Here is a 27,531-nt window from a genome sequence, read left to right as displayed (position 1 = left end):
TCATGTGGTTTATTTTTTACATGCATAGCATAATCTACAAAGATACAAATAATTGCTGTTGCGACATCCGGTGGACACATTTAGAACAGCAGTTTCTTTCATTCAAAAGTTTCAGGTACATTTTTATACTTAGCAAACTCATCCCGCGGGCCGGATAAAACCTGTTCGCGGGCCTGATACGGCCTTTGGGCCGTATGTTTGACATCAGTGGACTAAAGTTTTGTCATGTCTGTTATCTGCTTTTTTCTACAAAAGTCTGGTGATTTTACATCTTACCAGAGGTTGTATACACAACCATACATACATACATATATATACATACAACCACGTACATGTATTACTTTGGTACATTTTAGACTGTAATCCAAACTTTGTTTAATTTAAATTTCAAAACTAGAATGAGAAACTGGAAATTGGGATGTATCAAGTTGTATGCATGCATGTTTGAAATAAACTAAAACTCAACTCAACTCAAAAATTTCGCATCATCACTGAACAAAAACCCTCCATCCATCCATTTTCTACCGCTTGTCCCGTTCGGGGTGGCGGGGAGTGCTGGAGCCTATCTCAGCTGCATTCGGGCGGAAGGCGGTGTACACCCTGGACAAGTCGCCACCTCATCACAGGGCCAACACAGATAGATAGATGATGATGATGCAATTGTTGATGACTGAAGTGTTGATATCAACCAAATCTAACCCCCCCTCCATATCCCACACCCCGGACTGTAAATAATGTAAATAATTAAATGTATATACTCTGATGATTATCTTGTGTGATGACTGTATTATGATGATAGTATATATCTGTATCATGAATCAATTTAAGTGGACCCCGACTTAAACAAGTTGAAGAACTTATTCGGGTTTTACCATTTATTGGTCAATTGTACGGAATATGTACTGCACTGTGCAATCTACTAATAAAAGTTTCAATCAATCAATCAACAGACGACATTCACACTCACATTCACACACTAGGTGACTAGGGCCAATTTACGAAAGCTGTAATTAGAACGCCCTCTGCTGGTGCTACTTTGCACTGCACTGAATGTGACTCACCAAAGCAGTGAGCCCAAATTGATGAATGAAAATGAAATTGTTCTCCATATTAGGCAATGTTGTTGAATATGCATCAAAAATACGCAATGATAGAATAGTTCCTTTTTTTATTTACAGACTAGGAAATAGCCATTGCGGCTTCCGTCCACGTCACTTAGCGTGACGTCAGCACAACAACAATCTGTCATGATAGCTCACCGGAGAGACATTGAATCCAACACAATTTCATAGCGGATCTTATGAAACGCGCTTTGTTTAGATGTGACACGTCTTTTCTAAGGTGGGTGCTGGAACTGCCGTCACATAACCGCAATTAAACGGCAGCTGTCGTCGGAAACACAATTATAGATATTTTGTAAGCAACACACCGCCCATTATATTAGCTAACTTAGCATTGTTGATGTTGCCTAGCGGGGGTATTTAAACTACACGCGGAGGCCTTTAAAGGCCTGCTTTTGGACTAATTCTAAACATTATTCGCGTTTTGTGCTGCTGAAAGTGGTTTATGTTCCACAGTGAGTATAAGTGATTCGTTAACAGACAGCGTTTCTGGTTATGCTAGGTGGCTAATTAGCTAACGTCAATTGGAATGCTATATGCTAACATGATAGCAGCGTTGTCACTGCCTCTGCTGTTGCTACTTTTGTGTTTGCAAAAAAAGCCAACCTCGGTTAATGCAACACGCCAAGAAACATTGCATTGTAGTTTTCTGTGATTGTGCGTTAACGAGCCGTTATCTGCCTCATGAAGCGTTAAATTGCCGGGTGTACAAGCCAGCTCACTGTTTTCAAGCTGCGTGCTCAGTCAGCGGAATAAAGACAACATTATTTTTCGGGTGCTTTGAACACGCACTGCAGATGCATTGCAGGGGACATGTAGGTGTTTGTTGACTATGTCATAGTCAGCTCCACATCATACATGTAGTACATAATATACATGCATATCTCCAGTGAGCAGTCTTGTGCTCAATGGCAATATTATGATTTCACAAAAAAGAAAAGAAAATTGAATTAATAAATCCATCCATCCATCCATCCATTTCCTACCGCTTGTCCCTTTCGGGGGGGCGGGGGGGGGGTCGTTGGAGCCTATCTCAGCTGCATTCTGGCAGAAGGCGGTGTACACCCTGGACAAGTCGCTAAGTCAGATAGACAGACAACATTCACACTCACATTCACACAAGCGGGCCAATTTAGTGTTGCCAATCAACCTATCCCCAGGTGCATGTCTTTGGAGGTGGTAGGAAGCCGGAGTACCCCGAGGGAACCCACGCAGTCACGGGGAGAACATGCAAACTCCACACAGAAAGATCCAGGGCGCAGGATCGTAATTCAATAAAATTAAATCAAACATATCTCAAAAGGGGGCAGCACGGTGGAAGAGGGGTTAGTGCGTCTGCCTCACAATACGAAGGTCCTGAGTAGTCTTGGGTTCAATCCCAGGCTCGGGATCTTTCTGTGTGGAGTTTGCATGTTCTCCCCATGACTGCGTGGGTCCCCTCCGGGTACTCCGGCTTCCTCCCACCTCCAAAGACATGCACCTGGGGATAGGTTGATTGGCAACACTAAATTGGCCCTAGTGTGTGAAAGTGAGTGTGAATGTTGTCCGTCTATCTGTGTTGGCCCTGCGATGAGGTGGCAACTTGTCCAGGGTGTACCCTGCCTTCCGCCCGATTGTAGCTGAGATAGGCTCCAGCGCCCCCCGCGACCCCAAAAGGGAATAAGGGGTATAAAATGGATGGATGGATATCTCAAAAGGGTAATGGGAAGAAGTATAAACTTTTTGAATCTCCCCCCTTTTTACATAGTTACTTTAACTGTGTTGACTGTTTTCACTGCTGGACTCTAGAAAGAGGTTCTTCAGCCTCCGTAGCAGTTCTGTAACAGCTTCTTCCCGCATCAAAATAATTCCCTCAATTCCCCCCCAAAAACGGATTAACTAGCTGGAATATAAAGACGATATAACATACATCCATAAACGTGGATGCATATGAAAAAGTGCAATGTATTTATCTGTACAGTAATCTATTATTTATATCTGCACCTTATTGCTCTTTTATCCTGCACTACAACGAGCTAATGCAACAAAATGTCGTTCTTATGTACTGTAACTGTAAAAGTTCAAATATGAATGACAATAAAAAGGAAGTCTAAGTCTAATTAATATCCAGTTTCCTCTTGTCGACGTATTCGTTTAATCTGGAGCCAGAAGATGTTTAAAGAGGACACAATGCATAAAATCAAAAGTATTTATTCCCTATTGGATACAATTCTAATACAATTTGTCTGAGCGCTATACAATACACATCACAATGTATGAATATGCAATGAGGTGTCTGTTTCCAGGCGTGGAATCTTCCTCTGCCTTGTCCTTCCTGGACTCCGACTTCATATCTGGTGTTGTCCTTCAGACCTTGGCAAAGAAGCCACGTCAACAGTGGCAAGAATGTGGGCGAACTTGCACCCAGTTTCAACTGGAACTTAGAGGATATGATTTGTTGCACGGCCTATTTTAAGCATATATATACTAAACATTTCTTAATCACTTCGTCCTTCATTATATTAATTATATACCAACATAATATATCCCAACACTCTGAACCACATTTTATCACATTCATCTGGATCCACATAACTCAATTTGCCCAGAACAATGTGCTTACAATTCTCAATATTTCATCATAAGTAAGTCATATAAGTCATTTATACTCGTATTCAAAACAAGCTTAGACCTCACATGCACACCCCTAACAAAACTTGCATATATGCACACCCCTAACAAACCAGCATGTCCTCTCTTGGAACAGTGTTCGAGATCCAGGCAGGACAGGGTGTTCTTAAAACCTGTCAGTTCAGCCAGCCGAAGAGACGGGGAACAGGATTGGGAAGCAGGGCGAGGCGGGCCCCGCGGAGCCGGTGGAGAAGATGGCTGGCAGCCCGGAGAAGAGTTCCACCGCGCAGGAGCTGAAGGAGCAAGGAAACCGCTTGTTCCTCTGTCGCAAGTACCAGGAGGCTGCTACATGCTACAGCAAAGCTATAGTGAGGGAATTGCATTATTAGATGCATTTTGGAATAGTTTAAATGTGTGAAGTTTGCTATGTCCTGCCTTCCAGAACCGAAACCCGTCCGTGGCAGTGTACTACACCAACAGGGCCCTGTGCCATGTGAAGCTGCAGCAGCACGACAAGGCTCTGGCAGACTGTAAGCACGCCCTGGAGCTGGACAGTCAGTCAGTCAAGGCCCACTTCTTCCTGGGCCAGTGTCACCTGGAGCTAGAGAACTACGACGAGGCCATCGGGAACCTGCAGAAAGGTCAGAACAAACCTGGTGTTTTTTTCTCTCTGTCTTGTAGGAAACATGGCACCACACTCACTGATCACAAAATCAGGTACACCTGTGTCATCCAAGGGCTTTTTAATATAAAAGCTGTATCATGACATTTAACATTGTCCTTAATAGGAGGGTTGCATATGACGTCAAATCAGTTTTTCTTCTTTGCGACCTAATTCACACGATGATCAAGCAGCTAGAGCGTAGCATTTAAACAAGTGAGTGAGCGTAGCGTTTGAGTAGAATATGCCGTATTGCTGTTCTGTTCTTGGTTGTCCCAGTTGTTCAAATAGGGAGATAGGAAATATCCATCCATCCATTTTCTACCGCTTATTCCCTTCGGGGTCGCGGGGGGCGCTGGAGCCTATCTCAGCTGCAATCGGGCGGAAGGCGGGGTACACCCTGGACAAGTCGCCACCTCATCGCAGGGCCAACATAGGAAATATATTTCATAAAATCCCGAAAGAAGTGGCTCATAAAGGTAATAGTCAGGATAAAATGAAAGTGCATCAAAGGAAATGGCTCCAAAATAATCACATCATCTTGTGGAATACAATCGGATCGCTTGTGTCTGCAGCGATCACTTTGTAAAATGTTTTGTTTGAACATTTGATTTGTTTGAGAAACTTTCTGTGATGCATTCAAGTTTATTCTCTACTATATTAGTTGTGTTTAATAGCAGAACTAAATGTAAAGAAGTGGCAATAGATCGCATTAGTTTTTTGTTCTTTTGTGGTTGCTATGCCTGAATATAATTAGGAAGACCTGGTTGTGCAATTAAACTAAAGTCTAACTAGTAATGAATATTGTGATTGTTGGTCCAATACACTGTATTTTTGTTATCGATTTTCTTAACAGAAACTAAGGGCTTAGTTGTTGTGTAGGAAAGCCAAGTGCTTAATTCGACACGTATGATTGAATTATAGCCTCATTGGTGATATTTGTTAGCATCAAGAAAATATCCTTAATAGTATTGATAAACCAGATGAATAAATCTCTCGTATGTTAAACACCATATACTGAAACTTGATACTGTATCACTAGAAACATTGCTGAACAGCAGGGACATAGAAAGCTAAATAATGAGACACATTCTGAACTTCACACCATAAAAACAACTACAGACATGAATTGCAGATGAGACTAAAATTTGTAGCAGGAAATCAACTTCAAACAAACGTATCCTTTTTCTCGTTAGCGTCACGATCACAGCAGCACCACACTCGTTATGTCAATCAATTATGGTACTTACCGATGCACAAATAAATCCAACTTTGTCTTTCACGAATCATTGCTTAATTTGTGGACCCCTCAGATGTAAAGACATGATTTGCCTCCAATCTTTTCTTCTCTAAATACCGTAAGTGTCAATTGAAGTGAGGTAGCAGGAACTTCTTGGTGATGATAAATGGGTTAAATCATTAAAAAATAGATTTTTCTTAAGAGTGTAAAAATCCACTCCATCCCATTTTAAATATTTTTTCATTATCGCTTTTATATTTGCCTGTAAACCTTTCAAAATAAGCCTAAATCTGCACGGATTCAGGTAAATAAACAGTAGCCTATTGGGGCTTAGACCATCGCCTGAAACCCAGAAGTGCCTAGATGTGCCGCTAGGTCACGTGATTTCAACCTACCTGTTAAAGTGTGAAACATTAATCAAAATATTGTTGAAATAATACCAACAAAAAGGCAGAATCTTTTATACAGCATTTGTATTGGCTCATATTAAATTGTGCAGGTGCTTCTTGTGTTGTAGTCCATCCAATAGTAATCATAAATATTTTTATTTTGTAAACATCTGTAAAACATCTGTAATATGAGCATACCCACTTTGATTTCTTAAAAATGACTAAAGGTCCAGTATTGTATTTTTAATGATGTTAACGACTCTGAGGTCCCACAATCGTGTATTGCAAGTGTGTTGTCCATTATCTAACCTTAATACTGGACTTTTTACAGTTTAAAAGTGCTTTTTGTAAGTCCTACTAGAAGCACGCCATTTTGTGTGTTTGTAGCTTTAATGCTAATTAGCTGTTTGTCCACCCCTGTCTTCGACGGTGTGCGGATTAAAAAAAACGCTGTGGTGCACTCAATCCAAATTTTACATATACACTGTAATTCTGCATTGTTCCGAAGTAATTGATGACATATTTGACATACAACAATATAACATTAAGGACTGTGACTGCAAACACAAACTTTAGTAACACTAACATAGCTATGTTAGCTACAGTGCTAACTCTACACTCACATTTTAACAGCAACATCATGCTAGGTCAGCTTTTTTGCTGGGAAAAAAACCCAAATTTATACAAAACTGGATGGATGGATAACAGCTTTCTTGTAAGCAGCTTGCTTCATTTTTAAGATGTGTAGCTAGGTCTGCATGCTATACCGGTATTATACTTAATACCGGTATATTTTAGAAAGCGGCATATACTTGAGACAGTACCGTCGGTATCTTGTGATGAAACTGAAAATGTTGTTTTTGCAGCATACAATCTGGCAAAAGAACAGAGGCTGAATTTTGGAGACGACATCCCGAGCGCCTTGCGTATTGCCAAGAAAAAGCGTTGGAACAGCATTGAGGAGAAGCGCATCAACCAGGAGAACGAGTTGCACGCTTATCTCAGCAAACTCATATTAGCTGAGAAGGAGCGGTGAGATCAGGGACTTTTTTGCTAATTTAGTTTTTTGCATAAAACTAATTTACTGTTAATTTACTGCAGAAAACTTGAAGACTACAAGGAAAAGCAGGACGACGATCAAAACGGAGGCGACGCGGCCAAGATTGCATCCAAACACGTATGTTTTGGAAATATTCGTAACGTACAGGTTGGCTTCTCGTTACATTTGACTAACATGAATGTGACTTGATTAGGACAAGTACTTAATGGACATGGATGAGCTCTTCTCTCAAGTCGACGAGAAAAGAAAAGTGAGTAAAGTGATGATACCAGCACAGACCTATAATGTGTGTACTGTCAATAATCATCACAGTTGTGTCCTTCTGAGAATCAGACAATAATTTTGCTGTTTGTGGCGAAACAATCACATTATGAAAATATACAATATATTATATACATCATGATATATGAATAGCCTGTTTATTTATGGCTACAACCAGTCTGTTGTAAGTCAAGATATGATATCTCAAAGCAACTTTAAAAAAAAATTTTTCAGTGTAACTATAATCCTCCTTTGTTACGTGCTTATGTGTTTTATGTTATTTTTAGACTTAAAGGCCAACGAATAAAATAAGCTGTGGCCGCTAATGGTCCCCTGACTGTTCACTGAAGATCCCTGCCTTTTCCTACACTTTTAAGTGTGTGTGCACCCACTTGTATTTTGGAAATGCGTGTGAAAATGCAGACCATCTCTAATGTACACTGTGGTCATTTTTAGTTGTAATTAGGTTGAATTAATCTTAAATGCCAATCGGTGTTGTGTGTAAAAGGTGCAGATGAGTAAATACAGAATCTTCTGGCCAGCAAGCTGTGTTTTGCGTTTCACCAGAAACGCGAGATCCCAGATTATCTGTGTGGAAAGATCAGCTTTGAGCTGATGAGGGAGCCGTGCATCACACCCAGCGGGATCACCTACGACCGCAAGGACATCGAGGAGCACCTGCAGGTACAAATATTTAACAATAGACGGTCAAGACGTACACGGGAACAAAAACCTTTGAGAATAATGCCATAACATGAATTTATTGAGAGGATTTGTGTTCAAATACACTTAAAAGTAGCACTAACAACTCCAATAGTCTGCTCACTTATCAAATGTGTATGGTGTGTTAATCAGTAGTTGCTTTATAAAGAAAAGCTGTAGTTAATAGAAAATCTGCAGGAAAACTTCTGTATTCATTGCCTCATTTCTGCCCAGTGGGCTTAGAATACTTAGGGCCTGATTTACTAAGATACAAACACCACGTAGTACAGCGTGTGCAATGTATAAAATTGTATGTACTGTTAGTGGGCGTGTTGCTTGCTATCAAGCGTGTGCAATTGAAAAGTGGTGAGACCGCCTTATCTAAATTAGGTTTTTGTGTGTACTATACAGGACATCACCACGGAGAAACTCATTTACTTTACATTCATGTTATCATGCTCCTTATCTGTGGGGTGTTGCTATGTTTTTAAACAATCAGGAGACATCTACCCCTTTTTATGGACATTTTAATTAGCCGTTTAAGTCATCTAGCAAAGTATAAAGTTATAAAATGATGTCGCTAAATAGACAATATTTTGAATATTTTATATATCTGATCGTCCAAAGTGTTGACACCCACACGAATGACGGAGGATTCTCGTCTGTGGTACTGATCTTGCAGCCGTGTGTGGAACTGTCAGTTTCCATGTTCTTCTGACACTTGCTAAATAAAACAGAAAATGGTGCTTGAAAAATCACATTGTGCATGCTAAATAATTGTATTTGCATCATCTCCATCCAGTATTGTGGGCGTTTTGATGATCAGCATATCACGTACAGACGCAATCTTCTTTGCACATGTTTAGTAGATCAGCTTTGCGTCTGCTATCAGGGTTGCACATGGTTTTTTTTTAGTACATGCAAACCTTTAGTAAATCAAGCCCTTAGTGTTACTTGTTAAAACAAGCCTGTCATCCTCACATTGTTCTTAAAAACAGGTGGAGATAAATCTTAAAGATAAAAAAATGAAATCTCAAGAAATAATCTGAATGCAACAATAGGCTCTTTGCATTTATGCATATTTTGTAAACACAGGAACAAGGCAATATGTAGAAAAGAGGTAGACAATAGTAAGGCCATGTCCACACGAATAGGCATATTTAAAAACACATATTTTCCCTTGTGTTTTGGCATCTCGTCCAGACGCAAACATAGTTTTTTTCTCCTTAAAAACAGAGCTTATTGGGAAAACTCAGGCCAGAATGTACATTTTCAAAAACTCTGACTTCAACATTTGTGTGTTTTTATGAGTACAGCAGGGCTTTTTGCTTTGTGTCAGTAGAAAGGTGCAACATTATTTTTAATGTTTTTAAACTTTATTTAACCAAAGATAAAGATATTGACTTCTGGGTTTTTGTTTTAATTTTGTACACCTTATAACATGCACGGACAGGCGAATTAAAAAAATAAACATTCATGTTTCCTTGGCACTGTGTAAGTGTGCGCTTATTTTAAAGATAATGTACACCCAAGAATATATTTAAAAAAATAATTGTATTTATTTATTTTTATTTTTTTTAAGAATCCGTCTTTAAAAATATATTTTTTAGGCCATCTTTGCGCTTAAGGCTGGTACATACTCTCGCATCACTCAGCTTGCATCCCCTCTAACAGCGTCGTAATTAGTTTACAGCTCTTTTTTGGGGGCTAGCGCTTGACTTGTAATTCTCATCAAAAACACTTAAGGGCAGTGTCTCTTAAAGAAGCAACTGTAGCTGTCATTGACTTCATATTTACCTTCTTGTGAAGAGTGACAATGACAGATGCCACATAGACATCTTTGTTGGCACTGGAACTAATAATTCAGAAACATCAGTTTACTTTTAATGGATGTTTTACTCAGAAACCAAAGGAGAAGATATTCCCGAAGGTGTTGACTTAGAATAGCTAGTACATTTTCCAGACTGGTATCCTCTCCTTGCAGGAGAAGAGGGCAAAAAGATAGAAGCGGCAGGATATAGGATTGTATAACTTCTTCTGGACACAACAACAACCGAACAGGCTAAAAAACAACACATTCAATCATTATTTTTATTGCGCACCGAGATATTAAGTACACAATATTAGTTTGCATGCAAATGTTCAATCACTTTTGCTTTATTACATGCAACAATTTGTGCATTTCAAGCACAACGTCTGCTCTCCTGTGCTCAGGGAACCTGATTGGCAAAAGCTGACCAATCACAGCTCTGCAGTCCATGTCGCCGCTAGGATTTTTGGGAGGCGCAAGGGGGGGAGGAGCAAGATGCCGTCGTTAACATAATTCACGTGACGAGAGAGTATATATCAGGCTTTACTGGCTGTGCGTGTACGTCATATGGGTTTTTATTTTTAACTCCACATTTGTTGGATATTTTTTTAACAAAGTGTGGAAAATGTGAGTTAAAAAAAAAAAAAAAAAATATCCGTGTTGGTGTGAACATGGCCTAAGTGGATATGCGTAGTTTTGAAATAACAAGGTGGAACTCTGGCACTTTCAACATCCCATTTTAACACTTTATTCAGCGAGTGGGCCATTTTGACCCGGTCACTCGAAGCCCCCTGACCCAGGACCAGCTGATCCCCAACCTGGCAATGAAGGAAGTGATCGATGCCTTTATCCAGGAGAACGGTTGGGTGGAGGACTACTAAGAGTTGGAACCCCCCCTTGGCCACCTTGTCCCCCATTTCTCCATCTTAAATCAACATGAGACTGTCGAGGACACTTCACCTTTGCGCAGTTATGAACTGTCTTACTATGGACTACCAAACAGGAGCTGCCGCAACCCTTTGATTCCTGCTCTGAACCTGTGAGGCTGTACTCCCTTTAAGACTGTCCCACCGTCTACACTTTCATCCTCCGATTTCTTTCCACAACATGGAGGCCATTCTCTCGGTCTATTTCTATCTCGAGTGCCACAATCCCAGCAAAGCATCACCAAATGCTCTCGCGTCCTGCCAAGGGAAAATATTTTTTTGCATTCATTGAAACATTTCAACCTGAAATGGTAACTATGCCAAAAAATTACGTTGTCATTGAGGGGGGTTACTTTGTATGCAAGTTTACATGACAGTGGTGGAGGGGGGGGAAAGTGTGTGTTTTCACTGTTACAAGCTTCACCTCTAGATGGCGACACAAACCCTTTTGAGCCTTGGCTGCACTCTTTTGATTGATGAGCTCTTCTTGTTACACTCAAGTACAGACAATTAAATAGGATGAATGTATGCATTCTTTGTTGTTTAGTATGGAACTGTACATGTTTTTAAACAGGACACGTTCTTCTCTTAAAAATCAGGCTCGAACTGGAGAAATTAATTGAAAAAAATGGCTGCTGGAATTTTATAAATGCTGAATATTCCATAAATTGTGTGAGTTTTGTTTAAAGTAAAATACAATGAACTTAACTGATCTAAAGACATCACTTAAAAGCCACTTTGGATGCGCACAAAGTTGCGCAGCGACGCATACAAAATTGCTGTTAGCGGTTATCTTTTCATGAGAAATCTGTTGCTTAAACAATCATCGGTGTGGAAAAGTATAGGTCAAAGTTCACTGTGTCATCCGCAATCCTGAAATGCTGTACAGAGAGCGTAATTTATCATCCATACCTCCCAGCTTTCCTGAAAACTCCACTTTGCATTGACTGATATTTTAGCAAAGTGGATCACGACCAGCTGCAGACAGTGTACATAATTATTAGCTTTGTGTATCTCAGATCTTCTTTTCTGACAAAATGGGCTATTTTTGTTATTTTTTTCTTTCTTGCTGTCCTCCGGTGTATTAAATGTAGATATGTTGATAACATAAAGGCCCAGTTCAGTTTTTTTTTTTGTTCACCCCCATTGATTCAAGCTTGTGGTATTGCACACAGAAGTATCATTCAAAAGACATTCATGATGTTAACATGCCAACTCTTGCTTTCACGTTAGTATTGTATTTTTGGTATGACGTCAATTTACACGGCAAACGATTATCATAGCTATACGACAAAGCAAACGACATTAACTTGTGAATAAAATCAAAATCTTTGAATTATCTGTCCCCTTTATTTTGGGCATAGCTAGATTTGATTTTATTTTATGTTATGTCTCAAAAAAGTGTCTCAAATTCAGGGTTGTGTATTCAAATAGCTTCCAGTTCACATATTCAAATATACAAATAGCAGCTAACAGGCTCCACATCCTCTCCATAATTCACAAATTGTCTTTTCATGTTAATTGGAATATCATGTAAAAGCGGGTATTTACTCCGTGCCTTTATTTGCTCATAAAAGCTATCTTAAAGGGGAACTGCACTTTTTTTTATTTTTTTTTATTTTTGACCATCATTCACAATGCCCATGTAGGACAAGAACACATTTTTCTTTTTTTATGCTTTCTAACTAGTAAATAAACGTGAGTAAAAGTCAGCTAACAATGGAGACAATGGGAGTTGCTTTAATCCGCCTACAAAGCGCTCTAAAAAAACACCCACAACACCCCTAACGTTTTATATACACGCTATATATTTAATGTATTCATAACAACATGTAATATTTACATTTTTTGCACATTTTAAGCATACAGCGGCGGATTCATTTCACAGACTCATCACAACGTTTGCTTTTCCGTTCAACAACAACACTACTAATCATGACTGGCCTAATGAGAGACAATAAAGACTACTTTGGGACAAATTATGTTTCAGAACCTTTTCTTTTTAAGCCTGAATATAAGGAGGAGGCTGCGATGCAGTTGGGGCTTGTCCAGGGTGTGCCCTGCCTTCCGCCCAAATGCTGCTGGGATAGGCTCCACCTAACTCAGCTGTACGTTTGACACCCTTGATCTAGAATTAACTTTAACCAGCTCAATACTGTAGCTGCTAGTTATCTCTCTATGAGCACTGAGAAAAGTAGTTTGCCTGCGTTAGCGCTTGTAATAAAAAATATTGCTTATACTTGGTTAATATGTAGATCACAACATGTAATAAGATGGGGCGGCATGACCCAGTGTGTGGAGCGGCTGTCTTGTAACCAAAGGATTACCAGTTCGATCTAAAGCGTTGAAGGTGTATTTTAATTTGCACTTTCATTTTATTGACAATTTGTTTAAGAAAAATATAATTATTATTAAATTATTAATAAAAAATTTTAATTTATTTTAGCACTGTACATTTATTTTTATAACACAACTCTTTATTATTATTATTGTCATCAGTTTTTGAGTTCCCTCTTTTGCAGTATGTTTGATGAGTATGTATTTTGTAATTAGTCTGACCTAAGCCTTGATGATCATTGTAAGTAGGTTAGATTTAATTATTGAATACGATTAGAATAAAAAGTGTGATTACTAGTTCAGTGTTAATATTTAAGTGGGCTCCTCTGTAGTGGAAATTTGGGCCTCAAGGTCAAAAAGGTTAAGAACCCCTGATATAAAGCCCTTTTTGTGTTATTCCAGGTATAGTAAAGCGCTATATAAATACAGACCATTTGGGGTATGGTTGGTGGTTTTTGGATTGGTGGTTCTTGGTTTTTAGAGGGCTTTATGGGTGCAACAGAGTACTCTCATTAGCTGCATTGTAAGCCACCTCGTGCCGTATTTTACAAGGTAGTATGCATTAAAAAAAAGGAAAAACACGTGTTCTTGTCTTATATAAGGATTGTAAATGATAGACAAAATTCCAAAAACAAGTGCAGTTCCCCTTTTAAGTCCAGTTATTTTAGCCTAGCACAGTGCTTCTCAAAAATGTTCTGTTACGCCCCCCCTAGGAAGAAGAAAATATTGTGTGGTTACAGTGAAGCCAAGTGCTACATACCCTTCGTCATATCCTGGTACTGCAAAAAAAAAAAGCATGTTCCCAGCATGTTCCCCGAGGTCACACTCGCCCCATTATTTGAGAAGGACTAGCATAGCATGAGTTATAACCACTTAAATCAAATCAATCAGATAATCCATTAAAATATTAGCATATTTGTTTAGGTGAAATACAGGAAAAAAACAAGAAAGACAAAAGCATATTAACAGATATTTAATATTTTTATATTTTCATACAATTAAGGTCCAACAAATGTTTTGTCTAAATATGAGTTAAGTTTTATGTAGATATTAGCTCTACAACAGAGACCAACAACGGAGGACATTTGTGTACTGTAGTCCCTCAATTTACGAGCTTAATTGGTTCTGTAATGGAGTTCTTAACTCAAAATACTTGTATCGCAAATCAACGTCTCCCATTGAAATTCTTTGACATCGATTTAAAAATTTACCATGGAGAGTGGACTTCTACACTACAGTATCTCCTTCTAGCTGCTTCTCCATCAAACACACCATAAGCAACTTCTCCATATTTTCATAGATAAATGTCTGACTTTTAGATATGTTAACATTTTTTGGCTGGCGTTAGACTCATTATACCTCAGTATGGTGCAGACTACCACTGATACTCTCCACTCACTCATGTTTTTGATGGTTTCTTGCATTAATTCAATGAATATCAACAATTTCTTCTTATCAGCACTGTCCCTCACACTCACTTTCTTCCCTTGTTAGAAAAACAAAGTTATGTCCATTTTTTTGTATCTATAAGCTAATTCTAGCGAATAAGACCAGATGTTTTAGGCAGATCTTCACTGTGACATTTTCTAAGCCAACTAATGACAAGGATGCTTGTAACATAAAGCATGACAATTAGCCGAAAGACAGCTCTTCTCTTAAATTGGGGCACACTCAAGTTGAGGTACTATTTATTTATCATTTATTTCTGGCATGTGATAAAACTCAGCTATGTAAACTACTATGCTAGCAATGGCCGTAAGGTGCAATTTGTGTTCCAATGGACGCTGTTCCCAGGGTTGTGTAGAAGTGTTGATTCTCATCTCCACGAATCTTGAAATACCGATTTATGAAGTTAATTAGTTCTTGAACATCGTTCGCCAACCGAAAGGTTCATATCTTGAAACAGATTTCCCCATAATAAACAATGTAGACATGAATAATTGGTTCTAGCCTGGACAAAAGTCCTTATTTTATATTAAAAATGTACATTTTGAAGACACTATCATGTGTATACATACTGTATAAGTATCAACATAACATAACAAGCGGGTAATGGCTCAACAATCTATTATTTTATCCAAACACAATAACAGCCAGCTCAACTGTCAATGTGTCCACACACACATAAAAGTCATTTTGGTCCATGTTACCAAACATGTTGCTACAATAAAAAATAAGGAAAATCCTTAAACGTCTCCTTGAATATTTGTTGTATTTGTTGAAGTCTGGGAGTGGTAAACAAGCATAGCGTCACCTTCCTGCTAGCGTAAGCACAAACTAGCAGTGTGAGGCGGTCTTCTGTCGCCTTGTCTTTGTCCTTTGCTGTTATAAAAGGTCCCCTGGCATTTTTTTCCAGGTCCAGATCTTATCACAGTTAAAATCTTGTCAAGGTACAAATCCCCCTGCGCCGATAAAATCCTTGAAATGGCAGCTTTGTCTGAGCAGCCTTGCAACGCTGCACCGACGCTGTGAATGACGGCTCCTCTTTTTATAAACTTTTCCAAACACCCACGGCTCGCCTTAAATTGTTCTTGCATGCTGGGTTCCAGCATGGTCAGTTTTGGACATCATGTCGCCATATAGGTGGCGAGCCTTCTTTCAAGTGATAGCCTCGGAAATGCTATCGCAGGTTAGCTGTTTCTCATTTATCCAATCTAAATACAGCTTTTAGACAAGACTTAGACTTCCTTTTTATTGTCATTCAAATTTGAACTTTACAGTACAGATCAGAACAAAATTTCGTTGCATTAACTCATGGTAGTGCAGGATAAAAGAGCAATAAGGTGCAGATATAAATGAAAAGATTACTGTACAGATAAATATATTACACTTTTGCATTTGCTTCCAGGTTTATGGATGTATGTTATATTGTCTTAATATTCCAGCGAGTTAATCCATTTTTGGGGGGAATTGAGGGGATAATTATGATGCGTTCAAGAGTCTTACGGCCTGAGGGAAGAAGCTGTTACATCTGCTTCGGAGGCTGCGGAACCTCTTTCTAGAGTCCAGCAGTGAAAACAGTCTTCGGTGGGGGTGGGAGGAGTCTCTGCAGATTTTCTGAGCCCTGGTCAGGCAGCGGCTTTTTGCGATCTCCTGGATAGGAGGAAGAGGAGTCCTGATGATCTTTTCCGCCGTCCTCACCACTCTCTGGAGAGACTTCCAGTCTGAGGCACTGCAGGCTCCAGTCCAGACAGAGATGCAGTTGGTCAGCAGGCTCTCTATAGTGCCTCTGTAGAATGTGGTGAGAATGGGGGGAGGGAGCTGTGCTATTTTCATCCGACGCAAAAAGTGCATGTGCTGCTGAGCTCTTTTTACAAGAGCTACGGTGTGTAGGGACCAGGTCATATTGTCAGTTATCTGCACCCCCAGGAACTTGGTGCTGCTTACCATCTCCACCGCTGTGCCGTTGATAAAGAGTGGAGCGTGGCTGGACTGGTGCTTCCTGAAGTCAACGATGATCTCCTTGGTCTTGTCGACGTTCAGGACCAGGTTGTTGGTTCTGCACCAGTCGACTAGATGTTTCACCTCCTACCTGTAGTAGGAGGTGAAACTTTCCCACTTTGTCTAGCGCTTTGTCTCTGTCCTTGCGGCGGTATTTTCCCCTTTTGCAAAGTCAGCAACCATATAAATGTACATTTTTTGATAATGGTTGCAATTGCGGACTTTGTTCTTCCATATTTGTAAGCCAATCCGTGTGCCTATGGCGCCACCGCCGCAGTCTACTTGCAAATATGTAAACGTCGGGGACCCACTTCTTCAAAACGGCGTGTACAGGTAGCGATGTCATCTAATTGGCAGCCTCCATAGAGCATCCAGCGGCACACAAAATTAATAAATAAATGAAAGAAGCGATCGTACACCGAGACATGGGTCGCACATCGAGACATATTTGGCTCGATGTAAACATTCCTATACCGAAAAACCCCCGCAAATAGAGGCATCCGTAGACTAAAGTTCCGCTGTCCTCTACCACTCACCAATAAGTGGTGCGGTGCAGATCAGTTATTTTAATAAAATTCACAATTGTCAATGGAGATGTGAAAAATTGTGACAGTCAGCCTTTAAAGCCTTTTGTGTTTGGCTGTTGGTCATGAGATGTGAACGCTCGGTCAGACAGCGAGCCCATTGTTTTAGCTGACATCATGGCCAGTACTAGGAGGGCAGAGGACAGGAGGAGACATTAGTGTTGACTGGCAGGCAACAGCACAGCATCGTCATGGTAAGAGGATATTTTTTAGTCTTTCTTGTGACTTCTATACGCTGATTCCCTGTCTGTGTTTGCAGACTTTCGCTATGCCAGCTGTTTTTCTTTTTGGTGTCTTTGCTTTGGCGTCTTCAGCCACGCAAGGTAAAATGTCACACTGATCAGCTTTGTTGTGTGAGGGTGTAGCAAACTGTCCTGACGCTTATCTGATGTCCACCAGTGGGTCTGAGCGCCAAGGTTCTGCTCTTCCCGTATGAGACGGATTTCAGCTACGTGACGCTGACTCCGCTCAAGGAGATGACTCTCAAGGCCTTCACTCTGTGCTTACGTGTGGCCACCGAGCTGCCCGAAGAGCGCCAGATCATTCTGTTTGCTTACCGCACGGACGACTATGACGAGCTCAACATGTGGCGAGAGAAGGACGGGCGTATTTCCTTTCACATGAGCGGCGACGGCACTTTCTTTCACCTCCCACCGCTGGGAACCTTTCGCACTAGCCTGTGCTTGACATGGGAGTCAGTTGCTGGACTCACTGCTTTTTGGGTGGACGGGAAGCGCAGTACATACCAGGTTTACAAACCTGGACACAGCATCCGTCCCAAAGGCACTGTCCTTCTGGGCCAGGACCCTGACAAACACCTAGGGGGCTTGGAGGCCCTGCAGAGCTTCGTGGGGGAGATGACTGATGTGAATATGTGGGACTTTGTTCTGTCCGGGAGTACCATTCAGGCTTGGCATTATGGCCGCAAGGTCCCTGAAGGCAACATCTTTAACTGGGCCACTATTGAGTATGAGCTGACTGGCAACGTGAAGGTGGTGGATGACGACTGACTCAGTGTGGCATCATGTGGAGGGGTGATAAACATCTGTGTTGGACTGCTCCTGAAGTGTGCCTTACTTTTATATATGTAATCTTACCTTACAGGCCTCAATGTGCTTGGTTTGTGATATACGGTCATTTTAAATATAACAATTGCAGTCCAGCAATAGGTGTTTGTTTCACTCAAAGCAACAAGATGCATCCATAATGGTAATAGTAAACATTTAATAATTATTAGTCATTTATTTTATATTACATTTTCCTATTTTTTTAATCATTATAGTATTATTTAAGATTTTTTGTTTTAATTTTGTCATTATTGGTAATATCTATCATAATAGATAGATAAACATTTAAAGTTATTGTCATTACATTGTACCTTTTTGCTGTTTCCCCCCCCCTCCCCCTCCCCCAATTTTACTCCTTTGTACAATAAGAGTCTAATTGATAGTATTTTTTTTTTTCTTTTTCACATCTACTAATTTTTTCATACTTAAAAGAATAACAACACTCAACAATAGGGATAATTATATTTATTTAATTTATTGGATTATCCATGCATCCACCGGGTGGCACTCCCGCTCATGTCAAACTGAGTTGTGTATAATTATTTACTCTCTATTTAAATGTGAAATTTGATTCAACACACTTAATAAACAGATCCAAATAAGAACCAAGTACTGACAATTTTTTAAAAGAATTGTTTTTATATATATATATATATATATATATATATATATATATATATATATATATATATATATATATATATATATATATATATATATATATATATATATATATATACTACCGTTCAAAAGTTTGAGGTCACATTGAAATGTCCTTATTTTTGAAGGAAAAGCACTGTACTTTTCAATGAAGATAACTTTAAACTAGTCTTAACTTTAAAGAAATACACTCTATACATTGCTAATGTGGTAAATGACTATTCTAGCTGCAAATATCTGGTTTTTGGTGCAATATATACATAGGTGTATAGATGCCCATTTCCAGCAACTATCACTCCAGTGTTCTAATGGTACAATGTGTTTGCTCATTGGCTCAGAAGGCTAATTGATGATTAGAAAACCGTTGTGCAATCATGTTCACACATCTGAAAACAGTTTAGCTTGTTACAGAAGCTACAAAACTGACCTTCCTTTGAGCAGATTGAGTTTCTGGAGCATCACATTTGTGGGGTCAATTAAACGCTCAAAATGGCCAGAAAAAGAGAACTTTCATCTGAAACTCGACAGTCTATTCTTGTTCTTAGAAATGAAGGCTATTCCACAAAATTTGTTGGGTGACCCCAAACTTTTGAACGGTAGTGTATATGTATGCGTATATTACAATATTAATAACAAATTATATTTATACATATGCATTAAAAATGACCCAATATAATTACTGTAGTATGTTTATATTTATCATGAGGCGGCATGGCGTGGTGGGTAGAGCAGCTGTGCCAGAAACTTGAGGGTTGCAGGTTCGCTCCCCACCTCTTGCCTTTTCCGTTGTGTCCTTGGGCAGGACACTTCACCCTTGCCCCCAGTGCCGCTCACACTAGTGAATGAATGATGGGTGGTGGTCGGAGAGGCCGTAGGCGCGAACTGTTCGTCAGTCTACACCAGGGCAGCTGTGGCTACAAATGTAGCTTACCACCACCAGGTGTGAATGAATGATGGGTTCTCACTTCTCTGGGAAGCGCTTAGAGTGTCTAGAAAAGCACTATGTAAATCTAATCCATTATTATTATTATCATCGCTCACACACACACACATGCACCACAATACCAAACCACGCACACACATACACACGCACGCATATGCACTTATATGAACAAATGAATGCATGGCTGAGTACAGAGGAGACAGGTGAGTAAACACTATCACAGGAGCCTTCTGCACCAGTAGTGAAGTGAAGTGAATTATATTTATATAGCGCTTTTCTCTAGTGACTCAAAGCGCTTTTACATAGTGAAACCCAATATTTAAGTTTCATTTAAACCAGTGTGGGTGACACTGGTAGCAGGTGGGTAAAGTGCCTTGCCCAAGGACACAACGGCAATGACTAGGATGGCGTAAGCGGGGATCGAACCTGGAACCCTCAAGTTGCTGGCACGGTCACTCTACCAACCGAGCTATACTGCCCCACCAGTAGGTCATCAGACCATGGCCACCAGGACGCTGACACAAAGTGCCCCCACAGTACGACTGATAACCCCTGATGTAGATTGTCCGTCTGGGAAATGCTGTAAAGTAAAAATAATAAAACCTTTAAAATAGTAAGAACTATTAGTAGGAATAAAGGTTAAAATACTGGTAAAACATATGAAGATTAAAAAAATATGCATAACTAATAAGATAAAAAGTAAAGTACACGTGACTTCAATAAAATTAATGAAGATTACTTAAAAGCCAAATCAAAAAGGTGGGTCTTAAGCCTGCTCTTAAAAACATGAATGTTCTCTGCAGCCCTGAGGTCCTTCGGAAGCTGTTCCATAGACGGGGGCCATAATAGTGTAAAGATGCCACACTGACTTTGTGTCCTGACTTTTTGGAATAATTAGGAGATGAGTGCCGGAGGATCTCAGGGTCTGTGAAGGTTCGTAGGGTAAAAGCAAATCTGAAAAATAAGAAGTCCCAGTACCATAAAAACATTTATAAGAAGAACCTTAAAATTGATCCTAAAACAAACAGGGAGCCAATGCAGAGATTTAGAAACTGGTGTAATGTGAGCTTGCTTTTTAGTCTTTGTCAGGACACATGCCGCTGAATATTGCAGTAGTTGTAAAGGTGCAATAACCTTTTTAGGAAGACCAGAAAGCAGGGTGTTACAATAATCTGTACGACTGGTAATAAAAGCATGCATTAGCGACTGCGTGTTGCCCTGAGAGAGAATTGGACTAACGGTGGCTATATTATTATAATAAAAACCTATTTTTGTTATGTTTTTTATATGTGGTATAAAACGAAGGTCAGAGTCAAACGACGCCCAAATGTTTCACTTGTAGTGAGGGAGTTAAAGACAATGATTGTAGTTTCGATATGTGTTTCTCTCTTAGGGCCTCAGGCCAATGACTAAAACTTCAGTCTTGTCCTGGTTAAGCTGTAAAAAGTTATCTGCCATCCAGGACTTAATATCCATCCAGCCATCCATTTTCTACCGCTTATTCTCTTCAGTGGGGGCGCTGGAACCTATCTCGGCTACAATCGGGCGAAAGGCGGGGTACACCCTGGACAAGTCGCCACCTCGTCGCAGGGACTTAATATCTAAAATGCAATTAAAGAGAGTATCAATTGGTCTTGTGTCATCAGGAGGCATGGAGATGTACAACCTTGTTCCATCAGCATAACTGGAAATTAATTCCATGTCTTCCGATGACAGAGCCTAGTGGAATCATGTAAATATGAAAAAAATTGATCCTTGAGGCACACCACATGTGATTTCATGGGTCTTTGAGGAGCATTTAGCCATACTTACCGAGACTTTTCTGTCTGAAAGATGGGAAGTGAACCATTTGTGAACAGTACCGGAGAGGCCCACCAGGTGTTTCAGTGTATTTAAAATTATAAGGTGATCTATTGTATCAAAGGCAGCACTAAGATCCAGTACAACCAAGACTGACAGTTTTTGAGAGTCCATAAACAACCTGAGATCGTTCACGATCTTTAAAAGGATGTCAGTTCACCCTAAATCCAGATTGAAACTTCTCAAAAATATTGCATTTATTTAAAGAAATTGAATAGTTGTTTATAAACAAGTTTTTTCTAAAAATGTTTACTTAAAAATGATAAGTGTAATGCAGGTCTGTAATTATTGGAATTGTGAGCATCCAAATTGCTCTTCTTTACACACACACACACACATATATATATATATATATATATATATATATATATATATATATATATATATATATATATATATATATATATATATATATATATATATATATATATATATATATATATATATATATATATATATATAGGCTCTGTATTTTTTCCTGACCTAACGTGTATATATATATATATATATATATATATATATATATATATATATATATACACACACATATACAGTGTGTGTATATACATTATATTAATATATACAGGATATATATGTACATCCATCCATCCATTCATTGTCTACTGCTTATTCCCTTCGGGGTCGCAGTGTATGCATATTATATATGTATATATATTATATATGTATATACAGTATATTATTGCAGAGGGCATCTCATATGACAACTTTACTGAAAGTTTTGTTTTTGCAATTTAACAATCAAATTTTAGGGATAAAATGAATGACAAAACAAAAAGGAAAGGCATTACTGTAAGAAATAATATCATCTTTGAACATGTACAGAACCAGAGGGGAACTTTATGTCTGCATGTCAGATGTTTTGGAACGTTAGGCCTTGAAGGAGATTTAGTGCCATGGCAGTTCTGCGTATTTCTTTTCATATTATGGTAAAAGGAAGAAGTTTAGGTCCATGTAACTCTCAGCAGAGACATGAAAGGAAGGATTTGTTACTACCAGAATCCATATGGAGTAGCAAAGAATGAGCTTTAGGTCAGATGTTCTCCATCCAAGTGTAAGTTGCACTTTGTGTCCATGGCTCCTTGCACTCATTATCCCTGCCTGCTCCAACCATCGTGACCTCCTTGCAGAAAACCACCGAGAAGTTTGCGGCGCACAGCCCAGGCTCCCTTGAGGGTGGGAAAGTGCAGTGTTTTGAGTGTGTGTGTGTGTGTGTGTGTGTCTGTATGTAGAACGTGTCTGCCGTGGGCTTTCTCTCTCTCTAGCTCCTGCTAAATAAGAAGGCAGGGCCAATGAGTTCTGACTGCGGGTCAGCAGCCAAATGTTCCACCTTCTTGGATGTTGCAATGCATCAATCGCGGTGCCCACTCACTGTGTGGTAACACCTTTGTGGACCATCTGGTGGACCAAGCCTTGCCTCCCTCTATACACACACACACACACACACACACACACACACACACACACACACGCCTTCATGCATTTCCGCCCAAAAGCGATACTAATTCCTCCTACGTGTAGTTAGAAATATCTTGTTTGAATGAAATATGTCCTGTGGTTTACACCCACTAACATTATATTGGTACGCAAATATTTTTGATCAAATTTGAAGTATTGAAATGGTAAACCATTATACCCAATAACTGTTTTTACTTACCTTATCATTTTAAGATTGTTTTCAAAATGTTTGTCATTTGTAATATGTAAAATGACAGATTTACTTAATTTTTTACTTTTTGTTTTATAATCATTGTATCATTTAAGAGTTTTCCAAATGTTTTTCATGTACTTAATTTATTTAATAATAAATGTTCTTATTTTTATTATTATTATAGTATTAAAATATATATATATCAGTAATATTTATGATAGATTTACTTCATTTATTTGATACTATGTTTTCTTATTTCATTATTATAGTATCATTGAAATACTTTTAAAAAAAAATCAGTAATATATGATAGTTATACCTAATTTATTTATAATAAAATGTTCTTATTTAATTATTATTATAGTATCATTTAATGTTTTTGAAAATCTTTTTAATTAGTAATGTATGACTGATTGAGTCGTTGAATGACGCACAGGTCTATTTAATATTACATTTTGACTGTTTTATTATTATTATATTGTCTTTTTCACTATTAATATCAATGATAGATTTACTTGATTTAGAATTACATTTTCTCATTTCATTATTATTATAGTATCAACAAAGATATTTGTCACCAGTAATATTTAGGATAGATTGACCTAATTTATTTAATATCATATGTTCTTAGTTCTTTTTTATTATAGTATCATTTAAGATTTTTTCCAAATGTTTGTCATCAGTAATATTTACAATCGCTATAATTAATTTAATATTATGTTTAGTTTTTTAATGTATTTATTTGTTTTTTTTTTAACCTTACAGAGCAGAGAGGCATGGAAGTATATACACTACCGTTCAAAAGTTTGGGGTCACATTGAAATGTCCTTATTTTTGAAGGAAAAGCACTGTACTTTTCAATGAAGATAACTTTAAACTAGTCTTAACTTTAAAGAAATACACTCTATACATTGCTAATGTGGAAAATGACTATTCTAGCTGCAAATGTCTGGTTTTTGGTGCAATATCTACATAGGTGTATAGAGGCCCATTTCCAGCAACTATCACTCCAGTGTTCTAATGGTACAATGTGTTTGCTCATTGGCTCAGAAAGCTAATTGATGATTAGAAAACCCTTGTGCAATCATGTTCACACATCTGAAAACAGTTTAGCTCGTTACAGAAGCTACAAAACTGACCTTCCTTTGAGCAGATTGAGTTTGTGGAGCATCACATTTGTGGGGTCAATTAAACGCTCAAAATGGGCAGAAAAAGAGAACTTTCATCTGAAACTCGACAGTCTATTCTTGTTCTTAGAAATGAAGGCTATTCCACAAAATTGTTTGGGTGACCCCAAACTTTTGAACGGTAGTGTATATGTATGCGTATATTACAATATTAATAACAAATTATATTTATACATATGCATTAAAAATGACCCAATATAATTACTGTAGTATGTTTAAAAACTAAACAAAAAAAAATGTTTATTGTAAAAGCTATTTACCTCCTTTTTTAAATGTTTAACCATAAAACTTCATGTATATTGAAATAATTGAAAATATAATGCAGAAAAGCATATGAAATTGTTGGATGACTTGTTAAGACTTCAAATTAAAATAAAAAAAATATGTATTATGTTTCTGTCTGTAGAAACAATATGTGCAATATCCAAGGGAAACAATAGGAAAAACAACCACAAACAGCTCCTAGGGTAGTCTGCTTGTTAGATGGATAAATAAAACACAACTTAATCTTTATGAATGGGTACCTTTTTACTACTAAAAAGTGTTTGTTTATACTTTATTTCAATTTGTGTTGAGGTATTTTCAGATAGTAACTTTAAAGTTAAGTTAAAGTTAAAGTACCAATAATTGTCACACACACACTAGGTGTGGCGAAATGATTCTCTGCATTTGACCCATCACCCTTGATCACCCCCTGGGAGGTGAGGGGAGCAGTGAACAGCAACGGTGGCCACGCCCGGGAATAATTTTTTGTGATTCAACCCCCAATTCCAACCCTTGATGCTGAGTGCCAAGCAGGGAGGTAATGGGTTCCATTTTTATAGTCTTTGGTATGACTCGGCCGGGGTTTGAACTCACAACCTACCGATCTCAGGGTGGACACTCTACCCACTTCAAACCACTATATAAGCTGTACACGGACTACTCTAATTTACATAGTATTGCCCCTTGAAGATGGTTGCTGAAATGAGGTACTGTAGCATAATATTGCATCTTGAAATGATGTAAAGTTCAAATAAGTGCTTAAAAGGAGGAGAAAAAGGTGAATGAAGTCTGTGCACAAGCCAAGCGTGTTAATTATTGGAGATGCAGGAGCTAAGTAGCTTTTGAATTATTCCTTGTGCGTCCAATGTGACATGTTTCATCCAAGTGAGCAAACAGTTGCAGGCCCAAGCCCACCCCCCCCCTCACCCCTCCATGTCCCGCTGGCGGCCAGCCCCGCCAGATCTGCATATTGGCCCACGGTGCTTTGAGCTGTCTGCGGCGGCGAGGAGGTGCCGCTGACTCCACATGCGTGTGGAGCTGGTGAAATGTTTTCCAGGCGAGAGGAGCTAGACGACGGGCGGGAGGAAAGGAGAAGCGGCGTGAGCTGGGCGCAGGGGGAGACAGAAGGAGGGCCGTTCTGGATTCCTTCGAGCAACTCCAAATAGATTTCCAGGCAAAACGTATTTGCATACGGCAAGACGGTGCTACGAGCTATCCCGGCGAGCTGTGTGTGGCATGTGTGCACTGAGCAGATGGCTCTTTTTTCTACAGCTTTCTTGCAGACATATTTGCCCATTAAATTGAGATCTTGGGCATTTTGTTGTTTTGGATCGAGCTGCTCTTGTTGATCGCACATCCTTCCTAATTCACGGCAGAAACGTAGCTTTCCTTCCTCCACGGGAATAAGAAAGTGGATGTAATGTGCCAGTATGGCCGCTCGTCCTCCCCCTCTGGGCTGTATGAAAAATTCACCAGGCCTTCCCATTACAGTCACTCCGAATCAGCGAGCAACGCGTCGCTTTGGACCGACACGACACTTTTATCTCTTGACACTTAGCAACGCAAATGTTGTGTTTATCAAACACAAAAATCACTGCAAAGATGTTCCCCTTTCAGGTTAGGTCAGCTGCATTTTGAACACACACACACACACACACACATTCTTGCATTTGTTACTTTCTCGAGACCTGAGAAAAATGCCTACCTCTTTAGGACCACCCTTTCTACATATATAAAGATTTTTTTACAACATTAATAATATATACATACTATGCAAATATAAAAAAGCTTGTTGTGAAAAATGAGTTGGAATTTTACAAGAAAAACTTTGAATATTGGCTGTATTATAATAAAAGTCGTCATTTTACTCAACGCAAGTCAAAATTTTACAAGACAAACTGAACATTTGTGCAATATTATGATAAAAGTTGGAATTTTACTCAATAACAGTTGCAATTTTACAAGGAAAGCTTAAGATTTTGGCAATTTTATGAAAAGAGTCGTAATTTCACTCGACAAAAGTCACAATTTTATAAGAAAACTTTCAAATGTTGGCAATATTAAAATACAAATCGGAATTTTACTCAAAAAATGTCACTATTTTACAAGAACAACAAAAAAAATTGGCAATATTGTAATAAAAGTCAAAAATATTATATGATAAATGTCACCATTTTGCATTAAAAAGTAATCATTTTACATAAAAAAGTCATAATTTTACGAGAAAATATTGCAACATTACAGAAACGGAAAGAAATTTTATGAGAAAAAAGTTGACACATCGTGAGAAAAAGACTGCTTTTTGTTTGTAATTGGTTTTTAATCTGCATTATTTACTTCAAGTTATTACAGTATGTCTCTATATACATATTTAATTTTTTAAATTAATTTTGGCCAAAGGGGGCGCATTGCAATTTCTTACACACACTTGTTATTTCATATGTTGACCAGAGGGGGAGCACTTTTAAAACCGACACACAGTCACTTTGAAAAATCCCTCCTTTTTAGCACCACCCTCATTTTGATAGATTTCACCACCAGGGGTGCATACAATGCATTCTCTATTAGATGCAATGGTTTTCCGTATTGGGACCATGATTTATGTCCTAACTTGTTCACTGGTCCTCATATGGAAGATACTTTTCCTAGTTGATGTCTCAAGAAGGGTAGAAATACAAGAACAAACACAAACACACATTCTTGTATTTATTGTATTTGAATACTGCCTATCTCTTTAGG

At 38.7% G+C, this 27,531-nt stretch overlaps 2 protein-coding genes across 2 annotated transcripts; both read left to right on the top strand.

Annotated features, from left to right (window-relative positions):
* Positions 1-1,207: 1,207 nt before the first annotated feature.
* stub1 (STIP1 homology and U-Box containing protein 1) lies at positions 1,208-15,307 on the top strand. The gene is made up of 8 exons (XM_062055891.1): positions 1,208-1,341; positions 3,868-4,099; positions 4,174-4,372; positions 6,888-7,053; positions 7,123-7,198; positions 7,275-7,331; positions 7,910-8,026; positions 10,610-15,307. Exons 2-8 carry the CDS (start codon positions 3,986-3,988, stop codon positions 10,733-10,735), a joined length of 855 nt encoding a protein of 284 aa, XP_061911875.1. The 5' UTR covers positions 1,208-1,341; positions 3,868-3,985; the 3' UTR covers positions 10,736-15,307.
* Positions 15,308-16,375: 1,068 nt separating this feature from the next.
* Positions 16,376-18,800, top strand: crp1 (C-reactive protein 1). Its single transcript, XM_062054885.1, has 3 exons — positions 16,376-17,336; positions 17,402-17,465; positions 17,542-18,800. Exons 1-3 carry the CDS (start codon positions 17,334-17,336, stop codon positions 18,150-18,152), a joined length of 678 nt encoding a protein of 225 aa, XP_061910869.1. The 5' UTR covers positions 16,376-17,333; the 3' UTR covers positions 18,153-18,800.
* The last annotated feature ends 8,731 nt before the right edge of the window (positions 18,801-27,531 follow it).

This window comes from Entelurus aequoreus, linkage group LG08 (genome assembly GCF_033978785.1).
Source record: "Entelurus aequoreus isolate RoL-2023_Sb linkage group LG08, RoL_Eaeq_v1.1, whole genome shotgun sequence".
Classification (NCBI taxonomy): Eukaryota; Metazoa; Chordata; class Actinopteri; order Syngnathiformes; family Syngnathidae; genus Entelurus; species Entelurus aequoreus.
Note: the sequence above shows the minus strand (reverse complement) of the source record. Positions and strands in the feature narration are given on the sequence as shown.

Bases quoted from the DNA above. Each gene is read 5' to 3' on its own strand.
- stub1 (XM_062055891.1), top strand. From the start codon at position 3,986: ATGGCTGGCAGCCCGGAGAAGAGTTCCACCGCGCAGGAGCTGAAGGAG. The intron at 7,199-7,274 runs GTATGTTTTGGA...TGACTTGATTAG, and splicing joins CCAAGATTGCATCCAAACAC to GACAAGTACTTAATGGACAT. The intron at 7,332-7,909 runs GTGAGTAAAGTG...GCGTTTCACCAG, and splicing joins AAGTCGACGAGAAAAGAAAA to AAACGCGAGATCCCAGATTA.
- crp1 (XM_062054885.1), top strand. The intron at 17,466-17,541 runs GTAAAATGTCAC...GATGTCCACCAG, and splicing joins GGCGTCTTCAGCCACGCAAG to TGGGTCTGAGCGCCAAGGTT.